Source organism: Schistocerca americana, chromosome 1, assembly GCF_021461395.2.
Source record: "Schistocerca americana isolate TAMUIC-IGC-003095 chromosome 1, iqSchAmer2.1, whole genome shotgun sequence".
In the NCBI taxonomy this organism is placed as follows: Eukaryota; Metazoa; Arthropoda; class Insecta; order Orthoptera; family Acrididae; genus Schistocerca; species Schistocerca americana.
The window spans coordinates 835,650,845-835,669,481 of record NC_060119.1 but is presented as its reverse complement, the minus strand read 5'-3'; the positions used below and the strand labels follow the sequence as shown (position 1 = coordinate 835,669,481).

General features: G+C 43.2%; 2 protein-coding genes across 2 annotated transcripts in view; one reads left to right on the top strand and one right to left on the bottom strand.

The window, feature by feature from the left end:
* The first annotated feature begins 589 nt into the window (after positions 1–589).
* Positions 590–18,637, top strand: part of LOC124613151 (protein argonaute-2) — a 222,587-nt gene continuing 204,539 nt past the window's right edge. Inside the window, exons 1-2 of the mRNA XM_047141779.1 lie at positions 590–1,112; positions 3,138–3,255. Of these exons, the coding sequence (XP_046997735.1) occupies positions 3,144–3,255 (112 nt within the window). The 5' untranslated portion in view covers positions 590–1,112; positions 3,138–3,143. The remainder of the gene's footprint in view (positions 1,113–3,137; positions 3,256–18,637) is intronic.
* LOC124613160 (39S ribosomal protein L53, mitochondrial) lies at positions 2,610–3,791 on the bottom strand. The gene is made up of 3 exons (XM_047141790.1): positions 3,614–3,791; positions 3,001–3,113; positions 2,610–2,905 (listed from the first exon to the last, which is right to left on the bottom strand). Exons 1-3 carry the CDS (start codon positions 3,757–3,759, stop codon positions 2,748–2,750), a joined length of 417 nt encoding a protein of 138 aa, XP_046997746.1. The 5' UTR covers positions 3,760–3,791; the 3' UTR covers positions 2,610–2,747.

The window sequence follows — 18,637 nt, the reverse complement described above, 5'->3', positions numbered from 1 at the left end:
TGAAAACCATTTGTAAAATGCGCCGCACACGATAATAAACGCGACTCATTCTTTACAACAACACGCCATTCAGCACTTTACTTTTGCATTGCCGGTATGCGTACTTCGTCACCGTTACTCGTCCACGAAACACACACATACATACACGATTGAACACACATCGAACTGTTTCCTGTTTTACGAGAAACTTACATCAGTTTGCTTATAAATTAGCAGGTAATAAGTATGTATGTTTCACCGTTAGTGGAGCTGAATCATTGAATTTTATGTCTCCTCTTTTTAGAGACAATTGTGCAACGAATATGAAAAACAGAAGAAGCGCAATACTGTTGAATGTTACCGGTTAGTAATGCAAGACATCGCAGCCGATATACCCTAAACAAACAATTATCAATGACACTATTCCTACATTTTCTTCCGAGTTTGTAGCACTATACAGTACACCGGCAACCAACTTTTTTTTGTTCTGACGTCATAGCAACACGTGCTGTGTATTAATTTCTGATGGCGGGAACCAATCCCGTGCGCGGAGCGGTGAAATGGCCTCGGCCAAACAATTGTCCTGCACACAGAGGCACAGGTGAACAGTGAGGCGTCGTGTTAGTTATCATCCTCAAAGCGAAGCTTTCACTGCTGACGCTAATGGTTGAATAGGAGTACTGTTATTGTCAAGTTCACTGCAGATGCCAGTTGGAAATTATAGCACGGGTCACTGCATATCACTATTGTGTGCTGTTCCTGTAAACCAGTACCGTTTAAAGGGATTTGTTTATAACAGCTGAGCTGCATATATACAAACAAGTGTGAACATAAAGGAGTATACTTAATCGTCTGTGGTGCGGTGTTGTCAATATAGTTGTGTAACATTCCGCTAGGAGAATTATCATTGCCGTTGTTAATAAACAAGATGAACGCGACGGAAAGCTGTTATCGATTTAGAGACCTTGGACGGCGAAAGCGTCGCTGCCATGCTTTCCGGCGTGGGAAGGAATAGTGGTTACGCGCTGAACAGCCGCAATACGCAGTACCACCATGTTTACATTGTGGTGATCAGAATGCACCAACTTAAGCATTTTCGTTCCTATAAAAGGGAGACGGCGCAGTAAACGACAGTAAGTAAAGTACATCCTTTGTCTCAGTTCCTGTTTGGTTAAATAGGGAAACACTTTCTTATTTTTGTTTACGTAGTTATCAGCGACCTTGAGCTTTCCAATGTCGCCTTAACGTAGGTCGTGTATTTTTTATTGGCCTGCATTGTATCGTGGATCACGTCAAGAGCTGTCATCTTTTGTAGTTTAATAAAGCGATAGTTGGGGACCGATGTAAGATAGCGTAAAGAAAGATGATTTTAATATTGTTAGTCTTTTTTTCCGGTAGTACACGAGAATGAAATGGCTACCAGCGACAAATATGATCACTTCTATACCCGGTAGAGCATTTATTGTATCCATAGCGATCTGAAAAACTTAATAATCCGGTTGTTTTAATTTTTGTCGTGATTATTAAAGATATCAAGATTGCTCTTATCAATCTGAAATACATCGCTTATATATGTCAAAAGGAAGATCCAAGAAATGGCAGATGCGTCACGGGAATTAGCATCGAAAGAATAACTTAACTGCTTGATTACTTGCACCAAGGTGCCTTTACAGTGTCAGATGTTCGGTATGAAATTGCAACATTATAAAATAGTCAACCATAGTTTCAAATGTTTCTCAGGTTTGGACGCAGTAAATGGCTAGCTATACGTAAATGCGTTTTACGTTCCCATAACAGACACCTTAAACTTTTCAGTACAAATGTATGGAACTAACCAAATAACCAATAACTTTTCATGATTGTACAGGAAAGGAGATACAATTTCCTCTTTCATTTAGTAGGAAGATTATTCTTTAAAATTTCTCTGCATTAAATGCTGTTAAGTTACAGTCACATATTTTCCAGGCGTATTTTGCATAACAATTGTCACAAAAGAAATAAAGCTCTTTTGCTTCCGTTACATCAGTTGTAAAGAATATTTCTTTAAAATCTTCCAAAAGGAAGTTTTACTGTGGACTTCAGCTTAGTTATCAAGCAGTGACACCAGATGTACTACATATATAGAATGTTACCCTTTTTTTTTGTTGTTGTTGTATGGGAAGATCATCTCTTGTGACACACACACACACACACACACACACACAGAGGTTTGTTTATATGCATTATTGTTAATGAAATATTTTAAGCTGCCCTTTATTAAACTTTATTAAGCTAAACAGAATGGACCAATTGATTACAACATGGATCAGTCCTGTATTTCAGCTTACTACTTTCACATGACTTTCCAAAGATAAACAGAATAAACTAATGGGTTAAAACATATAGCAGTCCTGAATTTTAGCTTAACACTTTCACATAACTTTCCGAAACTACACTCAAAATATAATGTTAGTGATATTACTGTTTGGTGGATCAAAAACATTCCAAAATAATGTGCTTGAAAAGTGTGACGGAAGCAACTGAATTTACATAATTTTACATATTTAAAGGCACACACAGGTAACACTCTATTCCACAGGTTTTATTGTTATAAATCGGGATAGTATGAAGGCAACTAGAATAGTACCTGCAACAAAACATGCACAAAATATATACCAAGTCTCTTCATCAAATATGTCTGTAAATGCTGGGACTTGATTGTATAGTGTGTCAATAAGTCTCAAACTATACTGATCTCGGTGCCTAGCCATGATTTTGAAAATTTTCTTCTATTGTCGTCTCCCTGCAGCCTTTCTCTCAGATTTAGTCTTTACAGTTGAGGCAGGCTGTTCAGCTGGTGCAAGGGGTGTTATGTGCTTGTTGTACAATTGCAACAGTTCCAAGGCAGTCAGGTTCTTGCTTTTGAAAATCACTGATTCACCATTAACTGCAAATTGAAAAGGAACAATCTTCCATGATTTTTCTTGTAAAACACCGATTTTACAAAATAAATAAAGTTGTATGTAAATAAATAACACTTACCAAGAAAAAAGCTTATGATGGGTTCGCTTCGGTCACAAAGAATGTCTGTCTTGATGACGCAGCTAGTATTTGACGACAATATCTTAGGGGAAGAAATGTGGAACAGGAAGTTTCTGAAACAAAATTGTTGTTTTCAGGTGAAAATGGCAGCCGGAAGGCAAAAGCTGACTGTACCAACAATCGAAGCACCTAGCACTGGCAGAAGGGAAATTATCTCCATGCTAGGCAAAAATTATGGCTGTGGACAGTGTGGTGGTAAGTAATGTTTAATTACGAGTTATACAATCAAAATTAATTGTGAGAAGCCGCGTTTGTAGAAACGCAGAATCGTTACAGGTTCTCTCTCTGTTCCACCACAGCGATTAAAATAACCTTCTCTAGCACTATCGAACAGTTTTCTCTCTACGTATGAGATATTCAGTAATGTTAGAAGATATACATACGGCTACGCAGGAGTCTCGTACTACATTCGGCCAAAGCCAAATGTATCATCCGTTCAGTAGGGTATCGTCCGTTGTATCGATTTTTCGTCTGCTAAGACAACGTTTGACAAATGCGAATCGTCAAGGCATGCTCACCTGAGCACGCCTTCTGCCGTTTGTGTATAACTTACCTCGTTTCTGTGACATTTTCTTGGAACGGATCAAATTTGACTGAAATCTTTTTAACAGGTTTCAGAGTCACAGAGCGTAACTGTTTCGAAATCGCGCTGATAAGTCCACTAGATCTTGTGAACGTTCCGGAATTGTAGATAGACATAGCTGTATTTGACGCAGTACCACCAACATTCAGTAGTGTTTACTGTTTCGTTCAGCGAACTTGCACGTGTTGGTGCATATCGACTATTATGGATTCACATTTTTTGCTGGAGGTTTTTTTTACATTCGCATTACATAATTAATGTACAGTACAAAATTGTAATCTGTAGCCAAACTGTGTGTTAAGGTGTTGACTAGTGGTAAATTTTCATTTGTCTTTTTCTGCAAGTAGACGTCTCAACATACCAACTTGCAGGTTGCTATGTTGGTATTTCTTGTGATTAGCCAATGGAACACCCCTGATGGATAATACTAGTGACGTCATCACTCGCCATGTTGATAATTCGCAAGTGAGAGGTCATCGAGCGCGGGGGGACATAGTTATATTATTTATTACCCACTTAGTATTTATTTTGGTGATCTGAAACAAATATGTTTCCTGTTGGACAACGTAAGTATACAGACCTACGATTTTATGATTTGTGTGCGTTATGGTAAACATCAACATTCTGTGCAAAGACGATGTTTGAGGTCACCCTTTGTTTTTAATAGTTGTTGTGACACACATAACATGCAAATGGTAAGTTGTACAAGAAAAGAGTAATTCACTAGAGTTTAGATTACTGTATCGCTTGTTTAAAGAAGCCATTTATCATTTGATAGTGTCATTCAATTTGCAGCGAAAGTAGTTTTGGTTAGGTTAGGTTTATAACAACTTCTGAGGCAGGATGTAAAGTATCAAAATGAAATAACGCTTCACGGCCTCCCCAGATTACGCGGTATGGAACATAAGGGATTAGTCATTACAGGCATATGTCAAAGAAATGATGTGCAACCTTGTTTTATTTGTGCTATAATTGAATCTTTTAGTTTACACCTAGAGCAACTATTGATTAGCTTAAGACATTTTATTCGTGCAGTTAAAACTCTGTTTGCAGCAACCACATCATTTCATCTATTGTTACTTTTTATGTAATCTTTTCTGTCGGTCATGTGCCTACATTAAAATTCATGCCCGTAGGCAGTAATTATCAAAATATTTTTAATTTATTGCGAGAGCTGTGCAAGGGCTGAGTTTGTCATTTTTGATAATTTATGCAAAGAAATGGTTAAAAGTTTGTGGATTTTCCCTTCCTTTTCTTCCTTGCAGTATCTAGTTCAAGGCTGTTGTATGGAATCTCATTAGAAGTGTTTTGTGGTTTTTACTTTTTCCTTTGTGGATCTTTCTTTATACATTTGAGTTTATAGTATGGTGTTACAACTTAGTGTGATGGTGTCAGCAACGCAGCTGATGATTTATTGCATGGAGATAATGATTTCTTATTGCTAGCACAAGTGTTTTTGTGTTATGCCTGCTATCTATTAACTGCCTCTTAATATAATCTGATATCGATGCCAACATCAGCAGGGTTGTGGTGGCAGAGTTTTCAATTTAGGAAGTTTGTCAAAATTTTGTATCAGAATTGTGTCTCTGAAACAAATTAAGATTTTGATAATGAATGACAGGTGCAATGCTTCAGAATATTATGCATTTGATGCTTGATTTGTTAAGAATAAACACGCACATGGTATGTGTTGATTGAAATCTTATTTGGCATCCCCTTTTTGCACTAAACTCTCCTCGAAGGTATTTTTATGCATGCTGCTTTTCACTGATATACATTCATCTACTCCACCTGTGTTAACGTATCTCAGCATTTTGGAATCCAATGTAAGGATTAGTGAGTGTCCCAGTACCGTACATTGCCACTGACGTGTAACATGTAATCATGTGGCATGTGATGTAAAACTTGTTGAGATCTAGCTGTTAGTGAACTCCTACCAGTAGGTACCCAAATCCACAACTAAAAAATGGTATAGGTGTAGATGTCACGTCATCCAGCATTGTAGAGCAATAGCTTCATATGATATCCGAATGATGTAAAGGTCTGAATGACTAAAAATTTACTTGCTGTTTGTTCAGTTTTAGTGTGTGGCACAAGCAGAAACATGTAGATGGCATGTATGTCAGTGTGTTTGCCAACAGTGTTGCCACTGTATTGTCATTCAGAAATGAAAGTACAATGTTGTACAATATGATTCACAGCTGTAGCTGTCAAACCCTCCGAACACCTGTGTCTTCTAATAATTAGCCACCTCGGGCATAATGTAGTTTTGAATGTTTTGAATAAAATGATCATTTATACAGTTTTAAATCACTGTGAATCCCAATTTGATGCACGCCTTAGTACACCAAAATAGAATTTGTTGACCGTCTAAGATTCCCAGTTCTGTTTATATGTACATCATGTTTATAATAAATCGATTGAGGGTTACGGAGACTGAAAACATACAAGACAAAACTACCAAAATACGGAAAATAACATACCTATATGTTATATATAAAAACAAAGATGAGGTGACTTACCGAACAAAAGCGCTGGCAGGTCGATAGACACACAAACACACACACAAAATTCAAGCTTTCGCAACAAACTGTTGCCTCATCAGGAAAGAGGGAAGGAGAGGGGAAGACGAAAGGAAGTGGGTTTTAAGGGAGAGGGTAAGGAGTCATTCCAATCCCGGGAGCGGAAAGACTTACCTTAGGGGGAAAAAAGGACAGGTATACACTCGCACACACGCACATATCCATCCACACATACAGACACAAGCAGACATATTTAAAGACAAAGAGTTTGGGCAGAGATGTCACTGCCCAAACTCTTTGTCTTTAAATATGTCTGCTTGTGTCTGTATGTGTGGATGGATATGTGCGTGTGTGCGAGTGTATACCTGTCCTTTTTTCCCCCTAAGGTAAGTCTTTCCGCTCCCGGGATTGGAATGACTCCTTACCCTCTCCCTTAAAACCCACTTCCTTTCGTCTTCCCCTCTCCTTCCCTCTTTCCTGATGAGGCAACAGTTTGTTGCGAAAGCTTGAATTTTGTGTGTGTGTTTGTGTTTGTTTGTGTGTCTATCGACCTGCCAGCGCTTTTGTTCGGTAAGTCACCTCATCTTTGTTTTTATATATAATTTTTCCCACGTGGAATGTTTCCTTCCATTATATTGATACCTATATGTTATGTTGATCAGAATATTGCATCAGTTCATACAACACAAGTCTGAAGTAAGATTTTGTCAAAGCAAAATATACGGTTATTTTTTAATCCTTTAATTGATTACCATTAATTACACCTTCATCTGTACGATGAAACAATTCACCTATATTGATTTTATTATGACCTCAAAATGCTGTTTAAGGAAACAGTCAAAAACCAATTGAGCTGTGCACGGTGGGGTTATTTCATTGAAGTGCCACACAATAGCTCCTTTGTCATTGTGAAATAACATGTAGTTCTAACTTTCAATAAATGTTTTTAATGTTTGACATAATTTCTAAAAAGGATCCAAAAAATGGCAACTCATATCACACATTGAGAGCTGATAGAGGAAATATAACTAAAATGATAAAAAATGCTGAACTGTGCTGTATTGGCAATCAGCTTTGAGTCATGACATCAACAAAATTGTGGACATAACCAGGTCCTTTACATTCAGTAAGACAATATCACTCTTTTCCACACAATTACAATAAATACAGGACTACAACAGTAACTTTCTATAAATGAAACTATTTGAATAACTAAAAAGTAAATATGATTAAACAGAGCAGTCACTCAAGCTTGGGGCTTATGCCCAAGGACTAACCCATCAGCCAGATACAGAAAACACATGAAATTCATTAACACAAACCTTTAAAAAAATTCTACAAAAATAAATCTCACTGCCTTCATTCAACTTATATAAGGAAACAGAACTCTAAAATATCCATCAGTCAAAAAACTACAGTATTAACAATCTATGAAATGTTTTACCAGTTTTGACATAGCACTGGTACCGGTACCTACACTAAAACTCCACAATACCCACATTCACAACATACATTCGAAAAACTGAATAAAACAAACCCTTGTACAAAAATCCAAAATATATTCAGGCTCGGGAAAAAAAACCTTGACAAATCTCTCAGTATCTGTATCAAGCAACACAAAAATAAAAAATAAATACAACAAAATAAGATACTTACCCTACCTACACTTTCCCTACTAACCATTGCTAACTGTGTCCCCAACCCCTTGAACCCATAAGGCCCCCCCCCCCTCCCTCTCTCCCATCTTTCAATCCAGCATCTATTTTTCTATAAAAAAAAAAAATGATAACTGCCCTAATGCCAAAATCTCAAATGAAAAATAAAGGAATCTGAGTCTAAATAACCACTATTCAATAATTTTACTGAAAACCTCTGGCATATACTCGTTTCCCATTAGCTTAATGAAATGGTGAAAAGGACAATAATTCTCAGGGAAACTTTTCTGACATACTTTAAGGCAGAAGCGTGCCTTTTCTCCCTCCACGAAATATTCTCAGGGTAGACCTCAGCAGTATTGGTTCTTGCTCCCATCTTACAGTTTTCAAACATTATGATTAACTACCAAATGATCAAAACACGTTTTCCCCAAATACCTATATGACACAAATGATCAGAAACTATAACATACCCTTATATATTCTTCTTTTAGCACAAGGACTCTGTTAGTTGAAGCCTTAAAACAACATCGGAACAACTTTCTCCCCACTGCTCCCCACAGAACAACGGGTCCCAATGTCATGCTTCACCTTCCCAAGTGCAGAATAATCTGTTTCCACAATCACCCAGGCTTTCCCTACTCTTCAGCCACAATAAGTTGACAGTTCACGTGGCGGGTGTCTTGGAATGGTAGCAGGTGTGACTTGGGGTCGACCGAAGCGTCCGATCCCACCTGTCGGCTTTGACCCGTGACGTAAGGCTGCTGTGGTGTGTGACGTCACGATGGCGCGGAATTTAGTTTGTGAGAGCGGCGTGTTTATAGGAGTCGTTTTGATGCGATCGGTGGTGCTCTCTGGTGGTGTGTTAGGTGATGTTTTTGGTTTAGTTTGCGAGTGTAGCGTCGTGTGTGAATTTTGGTAAATTGCTTTTTTTATGTATTTTGTAGGTACTGATATGACTGACAGGGTCAACAGTTTTCGGTTGTCGGCCGTGATGGAGGACAGTGCGTTGTCTCTAGTAAAATTTCTTCAACTATTCGGATTTTTGGATGAAGTCGTGAAGTGTTCAGTATGTCGTGAAGAAATGAGGCTTACTTAAAGCTCCAGCGTCTCGGACCCGGGACGGCTGTATGTGGAGATGTCGTAAGGATAACAAGTCAAGGGAAGTGTTCGATCCCAATGTGTGGCTGTGAATGTTGGTATTGATATCGGGAGATGTTTTTAAGCTATATAGATCAAGGGAAGTGTTAGGTCCTAATTTATGGGATCAGGACCTGCTGTTGAGCTATATAGGTCAAGGGAAGTGTCCGATTCCAGATGATATTGTGTTTAGTGGTGGGGAGTTTTGTGATGTCGGTTCTTTTCGTCGTTTTGTATGGGGGTGGGTTTCTAAATTTGTTTGTATTTAGTTTGTCCCCACCCAAAAAAAAAACCTATTTCCCGCACTTGTCCCGTTAGTGTCATTAGGCTTTTTGTGGAACGTGTGTGTGTTTGTTTTTCGATGTATTTTGATCTTCATAATGTGTACGTAACGACTTTATATGCGCCCTATTGGAATCGTGGTTTATGGTCATTTCCGCCATATTTGTGACGTCATGGGTCAAAGCAGACAGGCGGGATCGGACGCTTCTGTATTTCCGTGACTTGCCAAGCAGAGACGAGCGATGAGGGAGAGGCAACGCTGAATCATTTCCACAGTGTTGGCACCATTACCTGTGTGTTGTGCTTACACAAAAACAGACACGCAAAAAAAAAAGAAAAGAAGGTAGCTATTGGAGACAAATGAATGTCTTCCAGGTAGTAGCATTTTCACCACTACTGGCAGCACCAGTAAAAATCATCAACTTTTCATGACCGGACTGTATACACTCTCTGTACTTGTAAGTTTACACCCGTATTCCGCAAGTCACCTTACCATGTGTGGAGAGGGTACTTCTGGTACCACTACATGTTTCCTTTTCCCTATTCCACTTGCAAATGGTGCATTGGAAGAATGATTGTCTGTAAACCTCTGTATTACCTTTCATTTCTCAGATTTTCTCGTGACCATTTTAGAAGATGTATGTGGGAGGAAATAACATCGGAACAAACTCTGGAATTGCAATGTACAAATCTGTGTAATGTGCAATGCCTCTGTCGTAACGTCTCCTACAGCAGGGTTGTTTTAATTTAACTTGATCCAAATAGAAATCCTGTGGGCATTAAAAAAATTAATAAATAAATAAATAAAGCCCAACTATATTTAATTGTGACAATTTATTTAACATACAAAATGTTACATAGTTTGCCATATATAAATTAAAAAGAGTCATCATATTTATTGAAGGCAACTATTTGTATTATATGGAACTGGGGACCTATAAATGAAGGAGAGGCTTTGTCCCTGCCGTAGTCCTCAGTGGTTCACAACCCTACAACAGGCTGCAGAAGTCCACTCACCCCACTACCATCCTACACCGGACCCAGGGTTATTGTGCGGTTTGGCCCCCAGTGGACCTCCCGGGGAATGTCTCACACCAGATGAGTGTAACCCCAATGTTTGCGTGGAAGAGTAATGACGGTGTACGTGGCTGGCACTCTGGATCTCGACACTAATCCGCCTGGCTGATTCGTGCTGGGGACCGCCACGCCTTCCTGCCAGGAAAGTTGTGCATTAGACTACACGGCTAACCCAGCGGGCTAGGCAACGATCTACTGTCACAATAATTTATTTTATTAATATTGTGTTTTAAAGTTTTTAGAATATAAAAAACAATAACAGTTAGACTTCCGGGGGAGAGGGCGGGAGGGGGGGGGGGGGACAATCTATATGTAGAATTGTAATGACTGTAATGTACAATTTAGTTTGAATGCAAAAATTTATAGATCCTCACTAATTTCTCAGGCTTTTGCTTTCGAAATGATTTCTTAATTTTGACCCAACAAGCCTGTAGATGGAGAAGATTCCCTCAGTGGTTGCAGTGCTGGCAGCACAAGATATGAGGCACCAATAAAGTAGCTGTAGCTGTAAGAGTGGATTAGTGTTTTAAATAAATTAGTCATATGAATTTAAATCGAACTACTTAATTGACAATATAGGAAAATCCCAAGAAGATTAAAACCCAGTTTTGCACAACACATCTTTCTTTCTGAAAAAAGTGCTCTGGTGCTGAGTAAATGGTCTCGTGATGGAACATGTCAGTTTGTTTTCTCTTACATGTCTCTTATATTATAGTGTCTGGTTAGGGTCCCAGAATGGTGAGCATTACTCAAAAATTGGTCAATCAAGTGTTTGGTAAGCCATTTCTTTTGTGAATGAATTACATTTCCGTAAAACTCCTCCAATGAATCCTAGTTTGGCGCCTACTTTTTCACAATATGTTTTCTTGATCATTCCACTTCAGGTCACACAGTCAGTAACAGTATGCCTAGTGGCACCTTTCTCATAAGCAAAAAGCTATACAGAAGACCGATAACAAAAAATAATGTAAGCCTTGATTTTTCTAATCAATTACCCTGTATGATTGATGTCCAAAAGTTGTCTTTCCTATAAGAGAAGAAGCAACTTGGACCAATCTCATATTCTTGCCACACTTTCACATAATCAGCAAGAACAACTAACTTCTGTAGAAAACAAATGGTGGATGACATGCCCCACATTCCTTCATACAACAGTCTATTATTAAAATTAATGCAGAGCTTCATTTTCACAATCAGTATTAGAAATGCAGCACCCTTGAATTCCAATTTACAGATGTCGGCACTCATACAATTTACCAGAACTTTAAAATTTACCACAAAAGAGTGCCACATTCATTAACACAATCCTTCACAGTGACATCTTCACATAGGCCAACTTTCAAATACACCACCCACAACATTGTTAGATCGTGAGTCGAAGCCTATACCCGGTTGTGAACGCTAAAGTTGGCGCAAACGACTGCTTTGAAAAGAGAATGATAATTTCTAGTAATTTCATGTTGTATCAGAAGTGTCTAGCTGATCCACTTACTATGTGAGAATTTAGATTATGATGAACAAACAGCCTTACCTTGGAAGTACTCCAGTAGATGTTGATTGAGAGCTTGCTACTAATCTTGGATTGACAAAAAGAACAGAAAATTAACCAGAATTTTTATTTCGGTGCTCAAACAGAAGAGATCAGAAAACCGGCAATATTTATTTGGCTTCTTTATCATTTTTTGGACTATGGCTTGTAGTGACAGACTTAGACAGCCTGAAGTGTTGACGGGGTAAAAGGTGATAGCTTGAATGAAACTATTGAAATTGAACACAAAACCTTAATTGTGGTGATATGCTGATATGTAATGTAGCTAAGGTCCTGGTTAAGTTGAAAGGTTACAGTTTGGTTCAGACTTGACAAAACTATTAATTGTGATGTTATGAGAATAACTAACTTTTGGTATGACACATATTTCATGAATAACTGGATTTCAGTGAGTGGTGTATGTCAGCAGTTGGATTCTGTGTTTGCAGAAAGCAGAGGACTGGTATCTGTAGTTTCATCATTTTCCGGCAGATTACTTTCATTCTCCATTTAATTTTCATTATGCTAATAACTTCCTCCACTTCATTAGGTTCCCTGTCCACTTGTTTGTTTTCCTGTCTCTCCTATTGGTTGTATCAACCTTCTGCAAAATACATAGGAGTGAATTATGGCTAATCGTGTAGATGTAGATGTCCCATCATGCATCTCTAGATTGCCTACTGAGCAAGCCTTGGTTTTTTATATATTTGAACTTACCCACAGTTTTTAGAATGTCTGTGCATATATAGAAGTGCCGTGACTTTTAGTCATATATTCAGTTGTTGTTTTACTTGCTTGGTTCATTTGTTCTCTACCTGGGGGTGATTACTAAACGATTCAGTTCTGTTTCAGTCACAAAACTAAATTATTTTCAAAACATTACTGTTATTACAATTTTGTAAGACTCTAATATTGATTGTATAACTTAACCAATAATTATTTTTTCTCAATTAGTAGCATTAATGTGGTGGAGGTTACAGGTTTCTCACATAGTCCACACACACACACACACACACACGATGTTGTGCTTCGTCCCATAATTCGCTGATGATATATACAAAAAATGCTAAATATCTCAAGAAAATGTCTTCTCCAAGTTGTAGATAGTACCTGCAGTAGTCCAGAAATTGTTTCGTAACTCGCTTCAAAACAGTTAAATGAATTAATTGAGAGCCTGACACAGCAGTAAATACACTACTGGCCATTAAAATTGCTACACCAAGAAGAAATGCAGATGATAAACGGGTATTCATTGGACAAATATATTATACTAGAACTGACATGTGATTACATTTTCACGCAATTTGGGTGCATAGATCCTGAGAAATTAGTACCCAGAACATACACATCTGGCCATAATAACGGCCTTGATACGCATGGGCATTGAGTCAAACAGAGCTTGGATGGCGTGTACAGGTACAGCTGCTCATACAGCTTTAACACGATACCACAGTTCATCAAGAGTAGTGACTGGCGTATTGTGATGAGCCAGTTGCTCGGCCACCATTGACCAGACGTTTTCAGTTGGTGAGAGATCTGGAGAATGTGCTGGCCAGGGCAGCAGTCGAACATTTTCTGTATCCAGAAAGGCCCGTACAGGACCTGCAACATGCGGTCGTGCATTATCCTGCTGAAATGTAGGGTTTTGCAGGGATCGAATGAAGGGTAGAGCCAAGGGTCGTAACCCCCCTGCGGGTCCGGGGTAAGAATAGGCCTGAGGTATTCCTGCCTGTCGTAAGAGGCGACTAAAAGGAGTTTCAACCGTTTCGGCCTTCTATGTGATGGTCCCCCTTGGGGTTTGACCTACATTTTTCAAAATTCTACAGAAGTACGAGCCTCTTGGGGAAGGACACCTTACATGGTGTACCACTGGTCCTAAGTGCACTAAGACCTTGGCACTCAGCATTGCACCGGCGTTGTAACCGTACCCACTATTCCTCAAATTGGGCCTAAACGCCTGATGGGTTGTCCAAGTTACGCCCATAGTGCATCTCCATCTGCACCAGCGATCATGATGGACTTTCCATGGCACCAGAAATCCAGCACGCTAGCCAGCCCGTTGTGGTGGGGTCACCATGTACCCTCTAGGTTGTAGCCCCCTGACAACACAGGGATCACTTGCCGATACCTGAGCTGCACCCTCCCCACGTTGGCCAAGGAGTAGATGCCCGTCTCCTTGGGGCATCAGGACTCCCGGCAATGGTCATCCTGCCAGGTGGCCCTTGCTGCGGCTGGGTGGCGCCCGTGGGGAGAGCCCCTGGTCGGAGTGGGTGGTATCGGGGCGGACGTTTCGCAGATGAAACGTCAACACGTATCAGGTCGCTCTGCGACCGAGTCTTTCAAAAGAAAAGGTACCGTTTCTAGTTCTGGTTCTCCTGCCCTTTCCCCCTTGGCCACTCCATGGGAGGAGGGACAGGCCCACCGGCTTGGGGCGAAGTACTTCCCCCGCTATTTGGTCTGTTCTCGAACCGATGGGGGGACGTTCGCCACCTCCAAGCCCATGTTCTTTGTTCAGCACATTGAGGACGTCTTCGGGGAAATCGAGGCTCTCAGCAAGATGCGATCAGGGTCCGTTCTTATCAAGACCACCTCTGCCATACAGTCGGCGGCACTCCAGGCGTGCGACCGCCTAGGGGACATCCCAGTATCCATTGTCCCACATCTGGCACTAAATAGGACGCAGGGGGTTATCTTTCATCGTGACCTCCTGCTACAATCTGATGAGGAGCTCAGGGCCAACCTGGAGCGCCGCGGCGTGATTTCGTCCGGCGAGTCCAGCGCGGCCCCAAAGACCGTCGCATCGACACCGGGGCCTTTATCCTCGCCTTCGAGGGGGACGTTCTCCCAGAGAAGGTAAAGGTGATGTGCTACCGGTGCGACGTGCGACCTTACGTCCCGCCTCCTATGCGCTGTTTTAGGTGTTTGCGCTTTGGGCACATGTCGTCCCGGTCTGAGGCTGAGCCCCTTTGTGGCGATTGTGGACGTCCTCTTCGTGAGGAACATACATGCACCCCACCACCTCGGTGCATTAATTGTCCTGGCGTCCACTCGCCTAGATCCTCAGACTGCCCCGCCTATCAAAAGGAGAAGAAGATACAAGAAATCAAAACTTTGGATCGGCTCTCTTATTCTGAGGCCAGGAAGAAGTATGACCGCCTTCATCCCGTGTCACTGACCACTTCGTTTGCCTCAGTTGTGTCCACTCCTTCCGCGGTATCCTCACCCCTATCCTGTCCCCCCCCCCCCCCCCCCCCCCCCCCCGCCTCCTCTGCCCATCAGGGGGCTCTGCCTCCTCCTCCCAAATCCCTCCCTTCCAAATCCTCCTCCCCCGTGGCCCCCACCCCCTCTGCCCCAGGGGCCACCCTTCCTCCTCCTCCTCCCCCCACGCCACCTGAGAAGCGATCCTCTTCTCAGGCGTCCATCGGGGAAACGTTCCGGACCCCAGCTTCCGAGGTCCGGCGTTCCAAAACGGACCCCGCGCGTGAGGACCTTCTTCGTGTCCAGCCCACCATCCCTGTGCCTCCTCGGCCTTCCAAGAAGGCCTCCAAGAAGAAGTCTCTATCCCCCTCTCCACCCCGGTGCGTTTCGTCTGACGCTTCATCCGTGAGTCGCTGCTCCCGGCCGTCCTCAGTTTCGCCGGGACGCTCTGCTGCCAGGCACTCCGCCGGCCTTTCGTCGGCAAATGATGCGGTCCCTCCTACACAATCAGGGACAGCGGCCGCTGCTGTCGACGAGTCGATGGAACCGGATCCGCCTCCTGTCGGTTGTAGCGTTGTTCCCTCGCAAACTGGCCCTCCGCGGCCATCGAGGTGACCAGCTCTTCCCCCGTCTCGTTCCCCCAACTTTTTGACTGGCAATGGCGTTGTTTCATTGGAACATAAGAGGTATTCGATCTAATCGGGAGGAATTACAACTGCTCCTCCGCCTGCACTGTCCGCTCGTCCTTGGTCTCCAGGAAACCAAGTTGCGCCCGACTGACCGTATTGCCTTTACCCACTATACATCGGAGCGGTATGACCTCACCCCTGTGGACGGTATCCCAGCTCATGATGGGGTCATGTTGCTCGTTCGGGACGATGTCTATTACCATCCCATCCCATTGACCACCCCACTCCAAGCAATAGCTATCCGCATTACTCTTTCTGCTTTTACTTTTTCAGTTTGTACCATCTACACTCCACCGTCATCTGCTGTTAGTCGGGCTGACATGATGCACCTGATCGTTCAGCTTCCCCCGCCGTTCTTATTGTTTGGCGACTTCAATGCCCATCATCCCCTTTGGGGCTCCCCTGCATCCTGTCAAAGAGGCTCACTCTTGGCGGATGTCTTCAACCATCTCAATCTTGTCTGCCTCAATACCGGCGCCCCGACTTTCCTCTCGGACTCTACTCATACCTACTCCCACTTGAACCTCTCGATCTGTTCTACCACTCTTGCCCATCGGTTCGAGTGGTATGTCCTTTCTGACACCTATTCGAGCGACCACTTCCCCTGTGTCGTTCATCTCCTGCACCACACCCCATCCCCACGTCCTTCGAGCTGGAACATACTGAAAGCTGACTGGGGACTTTACTCCTCCCTGGCGACCTTTCCGGACCATGATTTTCCCAGTTGTGACAGTCAGGTCGAATACCTCACGGCTGTTATTATCAATGCTGCCGAACGTTCCATTCCTCGTACTACTTCTTCTTCACGTCGCGTTTCCGTCCCCTGGTGGAATGAGGCTTGTAGGGACGCTATCCGTGCTCGACGACGTGCTTTACGCACCTTTCGCCGCCATCCTACGTTGGCGAATTGTATTGAATACAAACGACTCCGAGCGCAATGCCGTAGAGTCATCAAAGACAGCAAAAAAGCTTGTTGGGCCTCTTTCACGAGCTCCTTTAACAGTTTTACTCCCTCTTCCGTCGTTTGGGGTAGGCTGCGCCGGCTGTCGGGCATTAAGGCCCACTCCTCGGTACCTGGCCTGACCTCAGGTAATGAGGTCCTTGTTGATCCTGTGGCTGTCTCCAACGCCTTTGGCCGCTTTTTCGCGGAGGTTACAAGCTCCGCCCATTACCATCCTGCCTTCCTTCCCAGGAAAGAGGCAGACGAGGCTTGGCGACCTTCCTTCCACTCGCTGAATCTGGAAACTTATAATGCCCCTTTTACTATGCGGGAACTCGAACGTGCGCTTGCACTGTCCCGGTCCTCTGCTCCGGGGCCAGATGCCATTCACGTTCAGATGCTGGCACACCTTTCTCCGGCGGGCAAACGCTTCCTTCTTCGTACCTACAATCGCGTCTGGACCGACGGTCAAGTCCCCATGCGTTGGCGTGACGCCGTTGTTATTCCTATACCCAAACCCGGGAAGGATAGACACCTTCCTTCTAGTTACCGCCCCATTTCTCTTACAAGCTGTGTCTGTAAGGTGATGGAGCGCATGGTTAATGCTCGGTTAGTTTGGATTCTTGAATCTCGACGACTTCTTACTAATGTCCAATGCGGCTTTCGTCGCCGCCGCTCCGCTGTTGACCACCTTGTGACCTTGTTGACATTCATCATGAACAACTTTTTGCGAAGGCGCCAAACGGTAGCCGTGTTCTTTGACTTGGAGAAGGCTTATGATACCTGTTGGAGAGGAGGTATCCTCCGCACTATGCACAGGTGGGGCCTATGCGGTCGTCTGCCACTTTTTATTGATTCCTTTTTAACGGATCGAAAGTTTAGGGTACGTGTGGGTTCCGTATTGTCCGACGTCTTCCTCCAGGAGAACGGAGTGCCTCAGGGCTCCGTCTTGAGCGTAGCCCTTTTTGCCATCGCGATCAATCCAATTATGGATTGCATTCCACCTCATGTCTCCGGCTCTCTCTTTGTCAATGACTTCGCGATCTACTGCAGTGCCCAGCGAACATGCCTCGTGGAGCGCTGCCTTCAGCGTTGTCTAGACAGCCTCTACTCATGGAGCGTGGCAAATGGCTTCCGGTTCTCTGAAGAGAAGACGGTTTGTATCAACTTTTGGCGATATAAAGCGTTCCTTCCGCCATCCTTACATCTCGGTCCCATTGTTCTCCCATTCATGGACACAACTAAGTTTCTAGGGCTCACGTTGGACAGGAAACTGTGTTGGTCTCCACATGTCTCTTATTTGGCGGCCCGTTGTACACGTTCCCTTAATGTCCTCAGAGTTCTTCGTGGTTCATCTTGGGGAGCGGATCGCACTGTCCTGCTTCGCTTGTATCGGTCCATAGTCCGATCGAAGCTGGATTATGGGAGCTTCGTCTACTCGTCCGCTCGACCATCCCTCTTACGCCGGCTCAACTCCATCCACCATCGGGGGATACGTCTTGCGACCGGAGCCTTCTACACTAGTCCTGTCGAGAGTCTTTATGCTGAAGCTGCCCAGTTACCATTGACCTACCGGCGCTACGTACTGCTGTGTCGGTATGCCTGCCGGCTGTTGTCTATGCCCGACCACCCCTCTTACAAGTCCTTCTTCGCCGATTCTCTCGACCGTCAGTACGGGTTGTATGTGTCTGCCCTGCTGCCCCCCGGAGTCCGCTTCCGTCGCCTGCTTCGACAATTGGATTTTGCCCTCCCTACCACCTTCAGAGAGGGTGAGAGCCCGACACCACCTTGGCTCCAGGCTCCGGTTCGTATTTATCTCGACCTCAGCTCACTCCCGAAGGAGGGTACTCCGGCTGCAGTGTATTGCCCACGGTTTGTCGAACTTCGTGCTCGACTTGCCGGTCACACCTTTATTTACACCGATGGCTCCAAAACTGACGATGGTGTCGGCTGTGCCTTTGTC

What these genes read in the sequence shown, in the direction of transcription:
- LOC124613160 (XM_047141790.1), bottom strand. Translation starts at nt 3,759, where the DNA reads ATGTCTATCTACAATTCCGGAACGTTCACAAGATCTAGTGGACTTATC. An exon ending in GAAAATGTCACAGAAACGAG is followed by an intron (nt 3,114 to 3,613) that starts GTAAGTTATACA and finishes ATTTTGTTTCAG; the next exon opens with AAACTTCCTGTTCCACATTT. An exon ending in CATCATAAGCTTTTTTCTTG is followed by an intron (nt 2,906 to 3,000) that starts GTAAGTGTTATT and finishes TTCAATTTGCAG; the next exon opens with TTAATGGTGAATCAGTGATT.